This window comes from Berghia stephanieae, chromosome 5, assembly GCF_034508935.2.
Source record: "Berghia stephanieae isolate SIO BIC M18660-M18661 chromosome 5, UCSD_Bste_1.3, whole genome shotgun sequence".
Taxonomy (NCBI): domain Eukaryota; kingdom Metazoa; phylum Mollusca; class Gastropoda; order Nudibranchia; family Aeolidiidae; genus Berghia; species Berghia stephanieae.
The window spans coordinates 9,202,556-9,222,531 of record NC_088364.1 but is presented as its reverse complement, the minus strand read 5'-3'; the positions used below and the strand labels follow the sequence as shown (position 1 = coordinate 9,222,531).

Sequence of the window (19,976 nt, the reverse complement as noted above, 5' to 3'; positions counted from 1 at the left end):
TTATTACTATTATTATTGTTATTATTATTATTATTATTATTATTATTATTATTATTATTATTATTATTATTATTATTATTGTTATTATCATTATTTTCCCGCAAATATTGTGGGTTATCCATTAGATATTGAAAAACGAAATACCTTATAAACACCCTGACTTAATACCGTTTTCAGACGATAGGTCGCGTTTCTGATCCATCGCCTCCAACCTGCCTGTTGTCGTGTGATCATGACGGGCGGGCTGATTACAAGAAACCGTTAGCTGAAATGAAGCTTTAAATTGAGTTAAATCAATATGTGACATAATCAAGAAAAATGCATTTAGTTTCACAGAAGAAAGAGAAAACAAATAAAACAACAACAGACCAAAAAAAAAAAAAAAAAACAACAACAAAAGACAAAAACAAACAACCCCTTCCCGACTTGAACATATATGCAGGTCTGACATCCGAACTCACCTATGGGCCTAGTTTAACATTGTTGTAATGGACAATATATTGCGTCATTTTTTTGAGATGCCCATTACAACAATGAGCCCAAAAAGAATTGGGTTATCAGACCTGTAAATAAGTGCGCGACGCCCCTTCCCCAAAAGATAACAAAAACAAAAATAAAACAAACATAAAAAAACCCATTCCATTAAACAAAAAGCTCATTGCCACCATAACAAAATAATACAATAATCATTTTTAAAAAGAAACTAAACAACACACCCCTCGCCAAAACACCCCCCCCCCACCCCCCCACGCACACAAACACAAACAATTACACACAAACATACACGTACATTTTTTTAAAACACACACGCACACGCGTTCAAAGACACACAATAAGTATCAAAAACAAATACTATCATAATATTTTGTAATTTCACCGCTCTAATTCTTTTCATTCAATTTGGGGTGTCTGGTTTCCCCAGATGTAACCCGATTATGCCAGAGAGGGTTGGATGACGAGAAGACCATAATATCTACTTTTTTTTTTGGGCAATGGACAGTTTTATTATTGCGTTCACTCCTAACAAAACATGAAAAACTATCGAAATGATAAAATATCAATTTGACACGTATGGATATAACGACGTGCACATATTTGCAGGTCTGATAACCGAAGACAATAATTATGGATTGGATTAAACATTTTTGTAATGGACAACGATATTTTGAGTTGATTTGAAAAAAAATCTGAAGATAGAAACCGGTGAATGAATGAATGAATGAATGAATGAATGAATGAATGAATAAATGAATGAATGAATGAATAAATGAATCAATGAATCAATCAATGAATGAATGCATTATATATTGTCAGTAAAATAGATATTATGTATACATCTTTTATACAAAAAAACAAACAAACAAAAAACAACAATTTGTAACAATGACAGAAAAATATAAAAATAATAATTTGAAAAAATAATGATGTATATTTTCTTAATAAAATCTGATTTAAAATCAATAAGTCCTTTAAGGTTTTTCACGGACATAAAATAAAAAACAAATACTTTGCACATAAGCACATAAACTAAATACTATATTCTTACCTTACCGGAGTTCCGTCTCCCTACAGAGGTTGAATGTCATGGAACGCCATTCTTCGCGTTCAATCGAGCAGTCGATTATCTTTTTGCCAGTTGTTGCCTCCCCATTTCCTATCCAGGACTTCCTTGGTTTGCCCCGTGCCTTTCTGTCAGCTACTTTTCCATCTAGCACTGATTTTTGGATGGTGTTGTGTCTTCGAATGTGTCCATAATAAGTAAGTTTTCTCATTTAATTCCTTTGGCCTGCATCAATAAGAACCAGAATGTTTGATTTCTTCCTGGTTCATGGTGCTCTCAGAATTCTATATATTATACATAACAATTGACATGTTTCACTGAATCATTAAATAACCTGTTCAGCTCACTATTTATTTTCATAAATACCTTTTATGATTTGCAAAATGGTGTCTGTAATGTTGACACCAAAAAACCATGTTTAACAGAGAACTAATTTCGTACAGATCTATGATTATTGTTCCCCCCCCCCCATTATACAAGAGCTTTCTACTCTCAGGATTTTATATTGAACAGTTTTCAATATCTCCAGTATTCTGTTATAACTGTTAGTTTTGACTTTACATTGTCATATGGATATATATATATATATATATATATATATATATATATATATATATATATATATATATATATATATTTTTTTTTTTAATTCTTTTTATTTCATTGCGTTTAGCGATGTGTAGGAAACGATATATAAATGATAAAAGTGACATTCTAGGCGAATTGAACTTTTTTAATTATGTTCATTTCAAGAATAACTCTTTTATCCAGCCTTAAAAAGATAAGATACAACAAAGTAAGACAAGATATATGATAAGATAAGATAAAATAAGACCGGTCCCCCCTCAAATCGGTATTCTGCCGGGGTGAGGGGGGCAGTGTGGCTTTTGCTTTGTACCCGAAAGGTACCGAGTTCGAAAATCCCGCTACGTTGTGTGGCCTTGATCAAGTCACCTCGCCCTAGGTCAGTGTGCGGCGTTGCACTCTGGAACAGGCCCTAGAGACAAATTCCCCTATGGGATGGAAAAAGGGAATTAAATCTTATTCTGATTTTTTGTTGGTAATTTGTAATTTTAATATAAAGTGTCTTTTAAAATTAAAATGATCAAAAACATGAGATTGATACTTTTTTTGTGTGCTGCAATGAGGGTAGCATTCATTTTGATGAAGAAAACTTTTAAATCTGACCCATTTCTTATTTTAGACCTTAGAGTATACTGTATATATATGTGTATGTATTGGCGACAAGTACTGTATTGAACGGAACTATGGTTTCAATGTTAGTGGAACATTGAGACAACATTGAGAATCGCATTGAGCATGGCTAATCCGTGAAAATGCTCGATATGAATACTCATTTCAATACAGTTCTCCAGTAAACGTGTATAATAATTAACAGTCACTGGAATATCTTGACACTTTGAGTGTGCTCCCCGGATCCCAGAATCGATGAATCGTGCTGTTCCATCCATTATTCACTATTACTATTAGAGGTTGAGAGTTCCCCCTACCCCCCCCCCCCCACCATCCCCCTCCCCCACCTTCCATCCATGAAGTAAGCGGTCTGATAGTTTCACGAAACAGGTGGCCGTTTCCGGAGAAATCAACCAGTAAAAACAAACAAACAAACAAACAAAACAAAAAAAAAAACAAAAAACAAAAAACAAAAAAAAAAAAAAAACCCCAACCCTACAAAACTCTCTCTCTCTCTCTCTCTCTCTCTCTCACTCTCTCTCTCTCTCTCTCTCTTTATCTCTTTCATTGACTCACTCTTCCATTCTCTCTCTCTCTCTCTCTCTCACTCTTTCTATTTCTCTCTCTCTCTTTCCCTCTCTCTTAAAAAATACCTTTATTCATCCAATAGGGGAAATTTGTCTCTAGGGTCTATTCTAAGGGAAGACTGGAATAACCCAGGCGTCAGCCGCAGTGCAGCGCCGCAAATAGAGCTAGGGCGAGGTGACTTGCTCAAGGCCACACATGAGCGCAGTGGTGGGTTATCGAACTCAGTACCTTTCGGGTGCGAAGCAAAGACTGCACCGCTGAGCCACGCTGCCCCTTCAATTTCTTTGATTTATTATTTTTATTTTTTGGGTGAAGTAGAAGCACGGCGGTTTAATCGTAAAGAATAATTGATTTTGGTTAACCCTCTCCTAACTGGCCATTTTCAGAGTTTTCCCCAAAACTTCACACCCACCTAACACAATAATATAATTTTATTACTGAAACAGGTACATTCTATACATAATATTGTTCAGCAAAATAAGCTGTACAACCCAGTGTCAAGTTTCTATAGCTATAATTTTAAAAAATCTTGAAATTTTGTGATGTACAAAAGAAATCAGAATGGTAAAATTGTCGGTTACATCGTAACGAATGTGACGATTCTTCTATGGTTGATAAGGAGGGGGTCAATCAAATAAGCATAAGAGTCTCTATATTTTTATACGCTAATTCTCTCGTTTGATATTGTTGTCATGGTCTCAAGTGAGTAAAGAGCTACTCGACTATGCATAAAGATCTATGTAGAATGAGGCCCCAGAATTTACTAGTTACTATAAATGAAAAACAATTAACGATTTGTTTACAATGAAATAAAAATAATGATGAAATTTAATTAAAAGAGATAAACAGTGATCGTGGCAGTTACAAATAGAGATATGAATATTTTTACGTAACTTATGATAATATGTCAGGTTCATAAGTTTACGTTTCCAGGCAGTTGATGGGCTTGGATGATCTATTCCTCTGATAACAGGATTGGACTCGTAAAATTCCACTTCCAGGCAATTGGTAAGAAGTTATTGTGTAGTCCTTTGACAGCGGGCTTGGGTTTGATCCTTGAAGATTATACAATCAAAGTTAAAAGCTCCGGCGTCTTAATGGTGTAGATATAATATCTACAAAGTCCCAAAAGATAAAAATCTTCCAGTATATATATATAGGAATATAGCGACTGGCCGTCCGGCATAGATTGTGGAGAGAAAGTGAGTGTCGAATGTTAGACCTATCAGCTTTTATAATAAGTGGCTACGTGACAGAATGTAGAACGAAAAGTATTCACTAATTAGAAATTAATTCGAGGGAAGGCTATAAAAGGAAAGACGATCTAATATTAGAAGGTAAAGTTTATCTAAGCCTACTGAAATATAACTGGAGTTAGATGAATTCAGTTCTTAATAAAATAAAATTTAATAAGATAATTGTGAACAACCTTTACTGTGACACCCCCCACCCACGTTTAAAATATACTCTTTAACCATTATGGGAAAGATAGATTTTACAAACGGAAGTAAATTTACTATCATGATACTCTAGCATTAATCCATTGTTATGATTTGTGCTACAATTAAATTATTTATTAACTAGACATGGAAATGTTTATATTAACGTAGGTATATGAATGGGTGACAATAACAATCATGTTTACAAATAAAATTATCGAAATTGTGCGTTCTGATTTGGCATAGTTTGCAAGGTAACTAACAGTATGCATGAGAGGTTAAGTTATACCCTTCTCACGTGTTTATACTAATCGAGAAAGTAGGTCGGCGTGAATATTTTCACAGCCTGGTATGTGAGAGATACTGAAAGTGTAATTTTGCAAAAATAGACTCCACCTTAGTACTCTACTATTATTCATTTTGTTATTTCTTATGTACGTGAGTGGTTTATGGTCCGTTTCGACCACAAACTCTTTTAGCAGTAGATATCTGCTGAATGTCTTTAAAGCAAAGACGATGGCCAGTCCTTCACGCTCTATTACAGAGTATCGTGATTCTCTGTCCAATAATTTTCTGCTTGCATATAAGCAAGGCATTAGAGTTCCCTCATGTTCCTGTAATAGTACACCTGCGATGCCCTTATCAGACGCGTCAGTTCTTACAACAAATTCTTTTGATATGTCGGGTAATTTAAGAATTGGTTCTGAACAGAGTAATGCCTTTAATTGGTTTAAAGCTATTCTGACACGCTTCTGTCCAAACAATTTTGTTCGGTGACCCATTCTTTGTCAGATTTGTTAGCGGTTTGTCGCGATGTGCGCGAAGTTGTAAATGTATTTCCTGTAAAAATTTAGGAGCCCAAGTACTTTGCGTACTTCTTTTTTTGTCTTAGGTGGTTGCAATTGTGCGATTTTTGTTTGTTTTTCTGTCTCGGGTGTCTGTGTCCCATGACCAACGGTATGATTGATCCTGCATTTGAAGCTTCGATATTAGTAAACATAGGTTGCGACACTGTGTCTCTATCAAAATACTTTTTTAGCGTATTTGCATGGAATGTCTTTGTTGTGTTGTTAATTTTAATCTCGTAATTAACATTAGATTTTACTGCTGTTATTTTGAATGGTCCTTTCCATGTAGCTAAAAGTTTACTCGAGTCATCGGGTAAGAGTATTCGTACTTTGTCACCAATCTCAAATTTTCTTGACTTGCTTTTTCGATCTGAGTATTCCTTGTATTTCTCTGCTTTTTTAGTGACAGATTCCTGTGCTAGCTTACACGTGTCCTCTATTCTGTCTTTCAGGTTTCTTACATATTCGTAAGCAAACATAATTTCGTTATTGTCCTCCTCATTCCCTTTACAAATGTCGGCTACTATATTGATCGGGCCGCGAGGTGATCGTCCATACATCAACTCAAATGGGGAGTAGCCTGTAGATTCTTGGGGTATTTCTCTATATGCAAATAGGATTGCTGGTAAGTATCTGTCCCAATCATCTGGTTTTTCTGCTGACACTTTTCTTAACATATTCTTTAGAGTGCCATTAAATCTTTCACAAAGACCATTTGCTTGGGGGTGGTAGGGAGTTGTGAATGAGTGTTGGATTCCCATGAGTTTCATGGTTTCATGCATCATATGTGATGTAAATTGGGGTCCATTGTCCAACAGTATCTCATTTGGTATGCCTATTCTAGTAAAAATTGTCATCAATGCTTCAGCTATGTGATCCGATGTAGTTGATTTCAATGCTATCGCTTCTGGCCACCTGGTTGCGTAATCGACTAGTGTTAGTATGTGTGTATGGTTTCTATCTGATTTTGTTAAAGGGCCTATAATGTCAATTGCAACTTTTTGAAAAACTTTTTCAATAACTGGGGTTGTCTCTAATGGCAATCTCGGTATTCTGCCTTTTGCGACTCTTCTTTGGCATGTGTCACACGATTTCACATATTCTCGGACGTCTTTAGTAATTCCAGGCCATGTGAAATTCTCGGATATTCTCTTCAATGTGGAAGAGCTCCCAAGAGGTCCAGAAGTTATTGAATCGTGCGCTATTCCAAGGATTTTGTTTCTGTAAATACTCGGCGTGACCAGTTGTTTAGCTATTTTGTTTCTTTTCCTATGTAACCTGAACAGAATATCTTTTTCAATGATGTATTCAACTTTTGATTTCGTCCCTTTGTTTGCGATATTGAAATATGAAGTTAAAGTCGGGTCCTTTTTCTGTTCTTCGATGAACGTGTTCCTGTCAAATTGTTGTGGTTCAAGAGAAATAGTCATTGGCTTCTCTGTTGTCTTAGTCATCTTTCTTGTTTCTGCTAGACAAGCTGTTTCTTGGGTTAATGACCATTCTTTTACATCTGTTGGGTTGTCTTTAAGACCTTTTATATTGCCAACAATAACATCAGCGACGGGGTTGGGAAGTATACAGCATTCCACTATTCCTGTATAGTATGGGGTTTCTATGTACACGTTAGCTGTTTCAAAGGTTTCGACTGTGCCACTGAATGTGATGCATTGTACCGTTTTTCCAGTTTTGTCTTCGTCATTGATCAAAGATGCTTTTATTCCTACTGTACTGCATCCTGTGTCTCTCAATATTTTGCAATCAGTTCCATTAGCTTTGCCTTCACAAAAAATAGCGATCCTGATTTGTGAGTTTGTGTTAAAAGTGAAATACCTTTCACGCAATACACATTTATATTTTCTCCTGACATTACTCGTGTCTGATTATTTACACTGGTTTGGAGTGATGCATTTGCAGTTTCTTTCGGATATCCCACGATTTTGTAACATTTGTCTGCTGTGTGGCCTTTCATTCCACAATATTGACATTTAATTATAGGTTTGTTGGTTTTCTTATACTCGGTATTATTGTCAGTGCTATTTCTTGTTTTGTTTTGATAGGGTCGGCTATGGTCTCTATTGAACTGTTTGTTCCATGGTTTGTTACTATGGTCATCCTGTTTCACTTGCGTGTTCCGAGTGATCGATCGGCTCGTTCTATTTGAGTACTGAACTTTAGGTGTACCTGGACTCTGAGCAGCAGCAGCGTAGTATGGTTCCTTCAATGTTCTGCTAAGGGGTGTCAATGGATGTGCGCTGTTAAAGTTTTCTGCGTAGATTTTTAATTTGTCCAAGTTTTCTGGCTTTCTCTCTTTAAAGAATGCAACTAAATCTGGGTTGCAAGCTTGATAGATTCGATTCTTCAGCGTGAGATAGTAAAGGCCTGCAAAGTCGTCTTTTTTACGTTTGCCAACTCAAGCCACCGATTTAGAAATTGAGTAATTCGGTTCACGAATGTATTAAAGTCTTCTCCACTTTCCGGTTTTGCAGTGTGAAACCTTTCCTGGTAACCATCTTCCGTTAATCTAAATCTTTTTAGTAGAGCGTCTTTAATTTTTCCATAGTCATCTGCATCTTCAGTTGTTAAGGTATAGAAAACTTTTAGCGGTTCTCCAGATAAGCAGTTAATCAAGGCTGTGGCCCATTTGCTTTCTGGCCAACGATAACCTTTAGCCTGAACTTCGAATCGGTGTAAGAAGGATTCTAAACAGTCTGAGCGTTCATCGTATGTTGACATGCGTGGAAGTTTCACGAAAAATTCATCACTATTATTATGTTTTCTTTCATGACCGGTTTTTGTTTTTTCAATTTCCAGCATCATTTGGGTCCTTTTGGTTTCTTCTTCTGCTAAAGCTATTTGTCTTTTTAGTTCCCTTTCTTGGACTCTTTCTTCTCGTTCTTCTCTACGTATTCTTTCTTCATTTTCTTCTCTACTAATTCTTTCTTCATTTTCTTCTCTACGAATTCTTTCTTCGTGTTCTTTTTCTTCTTTACGAATTCTTTCTTCATTTTCTTCTCTACGAATTCTTTCTTCATGTTCTTTTTCTTCTTTTACTTTCTCTTCGCACCATGAAAATATTCTTTCCTGGGGTATTTCTAAGTCCTTTGCGAGACTTAAGTATCTTTTATATGCTTCCATGTTGCAATAAATTAGTTACGATATTTTATATATATTATATTGACAGGATACTGTTACTGACTGTTTTATTTATTTACACTTACTGGAATGAACTGTTCTATTTTTAGAAATCTCTCTCTCTTATTTCAACTTATTATGTATGTTGAATTTGATGCCTTTTATCGTTATATCTTATAAAGCAATGTGTCAATACAATGCGGAGTTATTATGACTTGTGTCAATAACAATGTGTCAATCGCGTGTACTCTTAACTATGTTACTACGAAAAATGTATCACCAATGTGTGTGACTCGTCGTTAGTTTGTGTACAATTATTCGCAATGACGCTAATATACTAGAGTGTGATAACACTAATAGGATGCCAAAATAATCCCAAGTTATCTATCACTAAATATAACACGACGGCTAGTAGACTCCTTTTATTATTATTTAGTTTTTAAAGACTCACTTTTCAGAACATAATATATAAGTGGTTTTCGGTAACAGTAATATGCCAAAAATGCATTTAAAACAAATCACTATGCAAAACAAATCACGATGTCTATAGTTACTATGTGATGCCCAACTCATGTAAAAGAGAATAATGAAGGATATATTTACCAACTCAGTTCGTGGCTGGGACCTCTCTCTTGTTCAATGGTTGTTCAACAATTGTAATTAGGCATTGAAGAGTGTTTAACAGTGATGTCTGAAATACAAAACAATAAAATATCGTAAGATTTACAATAGTTACAAAATGTGTTCACAACACTGAGTGATTGGATGATAGGTGAATGAATCGTTATGGAATGTAAACATATTGAAAACAATTCATGAATGAGGCAAACAACAAAATGAAATGAGTGATATAATAACAAAGTGGACAAGGAATGAATGAATGAACGAAAAACTGAGTGAATAGATGAATGAATGAATGGATAATGTATGAATGAAAGAATGAAGGGAGGAATAAATGTATGAATGATTGGATAAATGAGTGAATAAACGAATGAATGGATGAATGAATGAATGAATGAATAAATGAATGAACAATGAATGAATGAATAATTTATAAATGAATAAATGAATGAAGGAATGAATCAATAAAATGCTATTCAATTTGAATGAAAGAATGAATGGATAAATTGCTATTCCATTTAAATGAAGAAATGAAAAAGAAAAAAAAAATTAATCCTGTAAATAGGGAGTTCAATTAAAATATGATCAAGTGGGGCAATTAAGAGTTTTACAATTTAAACTTTAAGGTTAGATGAAATAGATATAAGAAACTAAATAAATTCAATTCTTTATATGTGTCCCCTCCAAAATGTCATGGTCTCAAGTGAGTAAAGAGCTACTCGACTATGCATAAAGATCTATGTAGAATGAGGCCCCAGAATTTACTAGTTACTATAAATGAAAAACAATTAACGATTTGTTTACAATGAAATAAAAATAATGATGAAATTTAATTAAAAGAGATAAACAGTGATCGTGGCAGTTACAAATAGAGATATGAATATTTTACGTAACTTATGATAATATGTCAGGTTCATAAGTTTACGTTTCGAGGCAGTTGATGGGCTTGGATGATCTATTCCTCTGATAACAGGATTGGACTCGTAAAATTCCACTTCCAGGCAATTGGTAAGAAGTTATTGTGTAGTCCTTTGACAGCGGGCTTGGGTTTGATCCTTGAAGATTATACAATCAAAGTTAAAAGCTCCGGCGTCTTAATGGTGTAGATATAATATCTACAAAGTCCCAAAAGATAAAAATCTTCCAGTATATATATATAGGAATATAGCGACTGGCCGTCCGGCATAGATTGTGGAGAGAAAGTGAGTGTCGAATGTTAGACCTATCAGCTTTTATAATAAGTGGCTACGTGACAGAATGTAGAACGAAAAGTATTCACTAATTAGAAATTAAGTCGAGGGAAGGCTATAAAAGGAAAGACGATCTAATATTAGAAGGTAAAGTTTATCTAAGCCTACTGAAATATAACTGGAGTGAGATGAATTCAGTTCTTAATAAAATAAAATTTAATAAGATAATTGTGAACAACCTTTACTGTGACAATTGTGGCGACTGCAATTAGCCAATATAGGCCGAAATAGACATAAAGGAATTAGTCGACGTGCACATATTTACACGTCTGATAACTAGTGCGGGGCGGTCCTTGGCAAGCTTAAGGACCACGGTCCTACGGTCCTTGGGAAATGAAGACCGCAAGGACCGGTCTCCGGTCCGTTCATTCTTGAACCGTTAAAGACCGCTACACGATGAAAACCGTGGCCTACAGGAGTAAAACACACGGAGTAGTCACACTCATTTCAAATTGTAACCTAATTAGAGAAGAGGGGTGATGCCTTCTTTATTTGCTCACCGTACTTCATTGTTACTTCGATAATTTAATAAAATTTGAAATTTATCCCCATTAACGGAGATAATGGCATCGCCCAAGGCGTTGATCGAGTTGTTCGTGGCGTTGATACACACACGCAACTCCTACCCCCCCCCCCCCACACACACACACACACACATTAGAGGGCAGCGAGCATTGAAGAGTAAGAGAGAGACGTGAAGTTATAATAAGAGGGGGTGGATGAGGTGATAAGAGGGGTCGATGGTGACTTTTCGCCAGATCTAACAAACTCAGCTACCCATTCATTGCTGAGTAGACAGGGATTCAGAAAAAAATCGACTGCACCCGGGATCGATCTCTGGCCCTTTGCGTATAAAGAGAGTGCTCTATCAACTGAGCTATCGGGGTCCCCAAATATTCTATTGGACCTTTTAAAAATACAGACGTTATAACTGTTTTTTTTTTGACGGAAGAAACTAATGAAACTCATATTACTTGATTAGTTAAAACACCAAACGAAATTTTAATATTATTGTATTATTTTAAATGACAACAATGCGATAGAAAGGAGTGGCGACAAGAGATGGACAAAAGAAAACAAAAAATCAGACTTGCAACTTGCTAGGTTCGACACACACACACACACACACACACACACACACACACACACACACACACACACACACATCTTTAGTAGTCACATACATTTCAAACAATAACCCATTAGAGAAGAGGGGTCATGCCTTCATCATAGATCATTGTCATTGCGATCATTATGGTGTAGTAAATTTTGAAATTTACCCCGTATAATGGAATCGTCCAAGGCGTGCGCCTCCTGTTCCCCCCATCTCACACACGAAAGGGCGGTTTGCGGAGTGGAGGGAGGTGGTCGTCTGCCTCTATGGTCGTCTGTGTCGTTTAGTGTATGGCAAAGGGGGGTGGGTGCGATTAATTAAGTGGGATGGGTGGTGATTGGTGGAAGATAGGCAAAGGACCGAGGCAACGAATCGCTGGGGAAGTAGTATGGCGCGAGACCGTTGAAAGGTGATAAGAAGTGAGGACCGCCGGCGTTCTTCCTCTTTGGGACTGGACCACGGTTCACAGCTAAAAGACCGTGGGACCGGTCCTCGGTCCGGTCCTCAGCGCGGCACTACTGATAACCCAATCCATTTTGGGCTCATTGTTGTAATGGAAATCTCAAAGAATGACGCAAAATATTGTCCATGACAACAATGTTAAACTAGGCCCATAATAAATGTGTTCGGATGTCACACCTGCATATGTGTATACGTCGGAATAGGTCTATTTTGTTTGGATGTTGTTTGTCCACGTCACCGTACGCAAAAAAAAAAAAAAAAAAAAAAAAAAGGAAAAAAAAAAGAAAAAAGAAGACCAAAACAAAATGAAACAGGTATTAAAAACTTTGGTTAGTAAACACTTCCTTCAAAAATCGATCGAAATGACACTCATCTTGGCAAAAGTTCTCTCAAACCTGGGACTTCATGACAATGATCTTGGCAAAAACTCTCTCAAACCTGGGTCTTCCTGACACTCATCTTGGCAAAAACTCTAAAACCTGGGACTTCCTGGCCCTCATCTTGGCAAAAACTCCCAAACCTGGGACTTCGTGACCCTCATTTTGACAAAAACTCTGAAACCCGGGACTTCGCGAGCCCAGGTTCGAGATATTTTGGCAAGATGTGAGTCATTTTAATCGATCGATATAATTTGAAGGACGAGTTTTCTGGCCAAGATTTTAAATCCATCGTTTATGTCAAAGATTTTTCTTTTTCGAATCTTATTATAGAACGACGTGTACATATATTCAGGTCTGTCATCCGAACCCACTTATGGGCCTAGTTTAACATTGTTGTAATGGAAAAAATATTGCAGAATTTTTTTTGATAATTCCATTACAACAATGAGCCCACAATGAATTGGGTTATCAGACCTACAAATAAGTGCACGTCGTTATAGAATAATAGAAGGTTATAAAATGTTATTATCAAGATATATAATATTGGTTTAAACATCAAGCGGTGATGAATATCTTTACGCAATAATTAGGTATGTTGTTCGTGTTAAAATAAGATTAGGTTGCGCGATTCGTGAGATAACCGAGACCATTGTTTCAGTAGGTCGGGACAGCAGGGTTTGCTTAGCAATACGTTGTAATATCGTATTATGGTAATTTATTATTTATCATCAAAGCAAGGAGTAACACATGTTGTTGTTTTCCACAGTTTACATGAATTATTTTTTATGTAGGAGTCTCAAAGCTTAACTTGTTATTGTCTCTTCGTTGTGAAAAAAAAAGCAAACAAACAAAAAACAAAAAAAAAAACAAAAAAAAAAAAACAAAAAAAAAAAAAAAAACAAAAAAAAACCCTAAACACTCATAACCAATTAACTGTCGTCCTATGGAAAAACGCATTAAAAAAAAATTTGGCCAGACAAATTGTCCTTCAAATATCCATCGACTTAAATGACCCTCGTCTTGGCAAAAACTCTCAAACCTGGGACTTCGCGAAATCCTAAGGTTTGAGAGTTTTTGCAAAGCTTAGTAAGGGTCATTTATATCTATCGATATTTGAAGGACGAGTTTTTTTTGTTGTTTTTTTTTCTGGCCAAATTGATTAAATCGGAGTTTTTTTTCCCTCCAGAATACCACAATTAATAATGGTTAACTCTCAAACCAACATAAAATTTATTCTCCAAGCTGCTGACATTTCAAGATCAAAGCCATAGAAATAGATGGTATTTCAAAGCATACAGATGAGGCATTGTTCTCATTTTCTATACTTTTATAATAATATACTTATATATATATATATATATATATATATATATATATATATATATATATATATATATATATATATATACATATATTGTTCTCTTCATAATATAGGTTTGGGTCTATTGCACAGTGGAAAAAAACAACTAACAAAACAAGTACAGTATCAAACGATGTGGGCCAGAGTTATTTCCCCTTACGTAATCTCTACACGTGAGCGTTGGATTAGTCGGTGAAAAGCACCGGAAATTAGGGTGAAAATTGCCCGGCTTTGTGGTGAGAAAAGGGAGATGATAGCGACACAAGAAGGTGTGTCATAAATTATAATAATACAGCTGGTTTTTTTTTTTATCTGTTATAATGTTTATTGGTCTTTCTCTTGTGCTTCAATTTGTAAATAATGGTAGTGATAATGATGATGATTAGGATGATGATGATGATGATGATGCTGGTAATGATGATGATGATGATGATGATGATGATGATGATGATGATGGTGGTGATGATGATGATGATGATAATGATAATGATAATAATAATAATGTTAATAATAATAATAATAATGATAATAATAATAATAATAATAATAATAATAATAATAATAATAATAATAATAATAATAATAATGGTAATAATAATGATATTATTATTATTATTATTAATAATGATAATAATAATGATAATACTACTACTACTACTACTACTACTACTACTACTACTACTACTACTACTACTAATACTACTACTACTACTACTACTACTACTACTACTACTACTACTACTACTACTACTACTACTACTATAATAATAATAATAATAATAATAATAATAATAATAATAATAATAATAATAATATGATAATAATAATAACGATGATGATGATGATGATGGTGATGATGATGATGATGATGATGATGATGATGATGATGATGATGATGATGATGATGATGATAACGATGATGATGATGATGATGATGATGATAACAAAGAACTGATTACCGTCAACATCGTTCCTTCTACAGTTCGATTGATATCATATTTGATGAGAACTCATCACCCAACTTGCGATCTAAAATTAGAATAACAATAAATAGACGAGTTACGTCAACTTCAAAAGTTTGTTGATTAGCATTGTGTGTGTGAAAACTACTCACCTCTCCCCACCGTATCCAGCAATGACAGAAAAACAAAACAATAACAAATAAGAGTGTGCTATAAATCTTATGTTATCAAAGCACCAACAAAGTTTCTCCTGGACAGTGTGTTTGTGCTTGGAAAGCTAACTAGACGTGTTGTGTTCGTGGCCTGAGATTCTTAAAGTCGCAATGGATTATAATTCTAACAAATCTTGGATGTTTTGGCCGTCCATTTTGGTGGCCTTCGCCTCTATGATGGGTAAGTAGGAACGTTTTTTCATCAATGTTTCCAAATTTCCATTGTTTTTGTTCAACACAATTTACAATTGGGCGAATTTAGGACACCTTGTGGGGTTCCTGACCTCCCATAGTGGACAGGAAGGCACTTACTGTGTCTTCTATTCTCTATATCTGTATTTGTTTTCCAACATGCTTTCTGTCTTTGTCTTGGGATGAGATTACTTGGTTTTGTACTGGCCCTGTTAGATACCCTAGCTGGGAAGGAAACAATGTATTCCTTTTATTGGGGACTTGTGCTTTTGTCTGGCTGAGACTTTGAGGTGATTCAAACTAAGTACTTTGTTGATAGTGTGCTCTTGGAATTTACGCCTGTTTCCTATTTGAACCAGTTCACTTTTATCTTACCTTTTCTTGGATACTTTAATTGTAATTCTAGAACTTTTTACTATCCCATTTTCTTCCTTTTTACTGGCGCTGATATGAACTTCATGTGTTGCAATTACCGTAAAACCCTTAAAAACAGACAAGCAAACCATAGGACAAAAAAAAAAGGCTCTATGTTAAAATGAATTATTTGTTATTGTGATAACGCTAAGCATCATCAATCAAGCTTATAGCCCAAAGACGTTGACCCGTCGTTTGGTTTTTGTCAAGGAGAACCATAACACGATTGGTTTTTAACACCATTGTCAGTGTGTTTGGTTACAAAAATTGCACTGAACCTATTTTTTCCCCTGCTAAAGATAAACATTTTCTTCTTCTTTAAAAATAAAAACTTTTTTTTTGTCATTTTCTACAGAAGGGAGCCTTGTTTGGAACACTAACAAGCCTTTCATATATTTTTTTTTTAAATAGGTAATTCAATACCGCGAAACAGACAGAAATAGTAAATGCCGTAACCAGGAATAAATGATTTCGAACAAACATACATTGTCTGTGCAAGTCCAAAAAATAGCAAAACAAATTTTCTTGCCTATCTATATAGATTCCTTGTTAGAATACAAACAAGAAAAAGGTATCACATTGGGAAAAATAGATGTGACACGAGAAATAACAGTTTAAATACATGCATCTATATATATATATATATATATATATATATATATATATATATATATATATATATATATATATATTTGCTATTTCGTTATGCTCTGGAGAATCGGTCTGTTGCTATTGGTTGAGTTTTTTTAAATGTCAGAACGTAAATAAGACATTGTGATACATATTTTACCGATGCTCTATCATTTTCAGGGGAGAAATCCCATGCCATATGCGTTCACCACTCCCAAACAGTAAATATAAGTAGTTGTTCACCTTGGATAAAGGGAGCCCTTACAGAGGGAATCTTTCCACAAGTTCCTACTAGAAGTGAAGGGCAGAAGTTTCATTGGAAAATAAATTAATTATAAAAAGAACCCACCTCCTCCCGAAACCCCCATCCCTCATCCTTTATTTTGATATAAATAATATATTAATAAATAATAATAAAATAATATTAGATAAAACTAAATAACAAAGTGAAGCCAGTGCTAGGATTTGTGGAAAAAACAGTCTATACCGACCACCACTTCTCTCACAAAATTTTCCTTTGATTTGTGAGGGTCGTAACGCTCAATTTTTCACTGTGCTTTGAAATCCAGTCTCCCTTTATTTTCCATTATTTCATTATTTTATTGTGCAGTTACTTGGTCTAGTGGTATGACACTCATTTTCGGATCGGAAGGTCCAGGGTTCGAGACCTGCTCTGAGGGGCGCTTAGTTGAGTTCCAACGTACTCAGGTGTAAAATAGTACCTTACCGTTAACAGCGTTGTCTCTGTAGAAAAAAAATGTCTCGTCTCGTCTTTTACGTGTTGCTGTGACCAGAGACCCTTTGTAACGGGCATTGAGCACGTCTAGTGGATATTGCGCCATACAAAAGAAGCTCAAGTTTTTGTTTGTTTTTGTTTTTCCCAACAGCTAAGTGGGTCCAATTAAAAAAAAAATTCAAACAGCACAATAAGCTTTTTTTGTGTGTGTTTGGTAACAACACTCCTATAATAGTCGTGTCTACCAATATCCCGGTATTCATCGCATGCGAGTCTGAGTCTAGTGATGGTGTGTAAATTAAATTGTCTTAACCAAGGACTCAACTGCTGCTTCGTAGGGCCAAAGTTTTCTGGTCATCCATCCGCTATTTCTGCGATGACAGAATTTATGAAGGACAACAGACAAAGTCGAACGGGAGAAGAATTAAAGAAGCTGATATACATACAGAGAAGTGATAAGACATGGAATGAGATAAAAAAATTAGCTCGGGATAGAGAAGGATGGAAACTGTTTGTCTGTGGCCTATACCCTGACCAAGGGTGAAAAAGGCAATGATGATGATGATGATGATGATGATGATGATGATGATGATGATGATGATGATGATATACCCTGACTCAGGATGAAAAAGGCCATGATGATGATGATGATGATGATGATGATGATGGTGATGATGATGATGAATGATGATAATGATGATGATGATGATGATGATGATGATGATGATGATGATGATGATGATGATGATGATGATGATGATGATGATGATCCGCTATTTGACCGCGTTGAACTTGGATTGATTTGATTGCAAAGGGAGACTTTAGACTGCTTGGGTCAATTGACTTTGCACTTTTAGGGAGTCGTCCCTAATAGACAATTAGTATTGTGATGAGTAAAAGTCTAGACAGGGGCTGTCCTATTGGTGTTAGATAGGTGATCTTACTCGCATTATCGCATTAGTCAAACCAATTTCCATGGGAGATGGTGTTTCTGTAGAGTTAAACTGCTGTACACATACTATATCCAGGACGGTCAATAGGGATGGAGCTCATCCATGTTTCTGTCGCGTTAAAATACTGGTTTACACATACTATATCCAGGCTGGTCAATAGGGATGGAGCTTATCCATGTTTCTGTAGCGTTAAAATACTGGTTTTCACATACTATATCCAGGCTGGTCAATAGGAATGGAGCTCATCCATGTTTCTGTCGCGTTAAAATACTGATTTCCACATTATATATATATATATATATATATATATATATATATATATATATATATATATGAGTGTTGGTGGGTACTTGTAGGTACGAGAGTGCTCGATAATTTAGGTTAGAGCATATAAAAATAAATAAATTCACTCACGTATTTTTAAGCCGAAACCAACGTTTCCATGCCCTTCATTTCATCAGTCGGCATTTATCCGTAGAATCCTAGAAAACTAATCTTATTTATAAATTCCCTTCATTCATCCAAAAGGGGAAATTATTCTGTAGGGTCTATTCCAAGGGAAGACTAGAATAACCCAGGCGTCAACTGCAATGCAGCGCCGCAAATTGAGCTGGGGCGAGGTGACTTGTTGCTCAAGGTCACACAGCGCAGTGGGTAATCGAGCTCGGTACCTTTCGGGTACGAAGCAAAGACCGTTCCGCTGAGCCACGCTGCCCCATATTCAGGTAAATTGACGCAAAATATTTTTGCACGATGACATAAGTCATTAGTGTCAGTTTATTGAACACAAATGGAGAACTCAAGTAGTGACTATATTATGTGAGGCTATGTGGTCTAGTGGTATGACACTCGCTTTCGGATCGGAAGGTCCTGGGTTTAAGCCTCGCTCGGCGCATAGTTGAGTCCTTGGAGAAGGTTCTTTACTCACATTATCTCATCGTACTCAGATGTAAAATTAATGGGTATCTATCCGTTAACAATATCCATTAAGCGTGCGCAAAGCGCTTCCCACCAAAAGGTCAATTAGACTTTTTTTTATTTAAATGCCAGTCGTGTTCATAGAGCCGTGATTTAGGCAGGAAAAGTAGTCTTCAAACTTTTCCAAGATAACAGAATACAGTTTTTTCGCACGCCAATCGTTTGATATATGCTAAAAATTATTTTCAAGTGAGTAACCACGCCCTAGCTCAATTTGCGGCGCTGCACTGCAGCTGACGCATGGGTTATTCCAGTCTTCCCTTGGAATAGACCCAGAGACAAATTTCCCCTATGGGATGAATAAAGGGAATTTTAATAAAAAAAGCTATATATATATATATATATATATATATATATATATATATATATATATATATATATATATATATATATATATATACATATATATCGCAATATCCACTCACCGTGCTTAAAGCCCTCTAGACGAAGGGGTCCCTAACTAACAGCATATACAGCATGTAAAATGATGATAATAATAATAGTAATAATAATAATAATAATAATAATAATAATAATAATAATAATAATAATAATAATAATAATAATAATAATAATAATAACCACTCCCACCAAAAATAAAATTAAAAAAAAAAAAAGAACCAAAACAACAAAACAAGAAAACAAAACAAAACAAAAAAAAAAACACACAAAAAAACAAAACAAAACAAAACAAAACAAAACACACAAACAAGCAAACAAACAGAAAACCAAACACCACAACCTCGTGTTTTTACTAGTTGTGTCATGCGGTAATCGTCTTACGAATTATGTCATGTGATCGAGCAAAACAAAAATTAAATGTCTTCGCACCAAAGGAACTCTCAATTAAAGTCTTTCTAGATCTAATCTTTTTTGCTAAAAAAAAGAAAAAAAAAGTGGACTTCAGAGGAGCTACATAGAAATTTTAATGATCTTTTGAAAACAAAAAA

At 35.3% G+C, this 19,976-nt stretch overlaps 1 protein-coding gene across 2 annotated transcripts in view; it reads left to right on the top strand.

Moving 5' to 3' along the window:
• The window catches only part of LOC144972357 (neuronal acetylcholine receptor subunit alpha-9-I-like), a 245,570-nt gene that overhangs the window by 43,370 nt on the left and 182,224 nt on the right, over positions 1 to 19,976 (top strand). Inside the window, exons 2-3 of one of the 2 annotated variants that reach the window (XM_078913469.1) lie at positions 14,024 to 14,218; positions 14,932 to 15,304. In XM_078913469.1, coding sequence (XP_078769595.1) covers positions 15,235 to 15,304 — 70 coding nt within the window. In that variant the 5' untranslated portion in view covers positions 14,024 to 14,218; positions 14,932 to 15,234. Of the gene's footprint in view, positions 1 to 14,023; positions 14,219 to 14,931; positions 15,305 to 19,976 lie in introns of those variants that run through there. The other variant, XM_078913470.1, reaches the window with a different exon arrangement.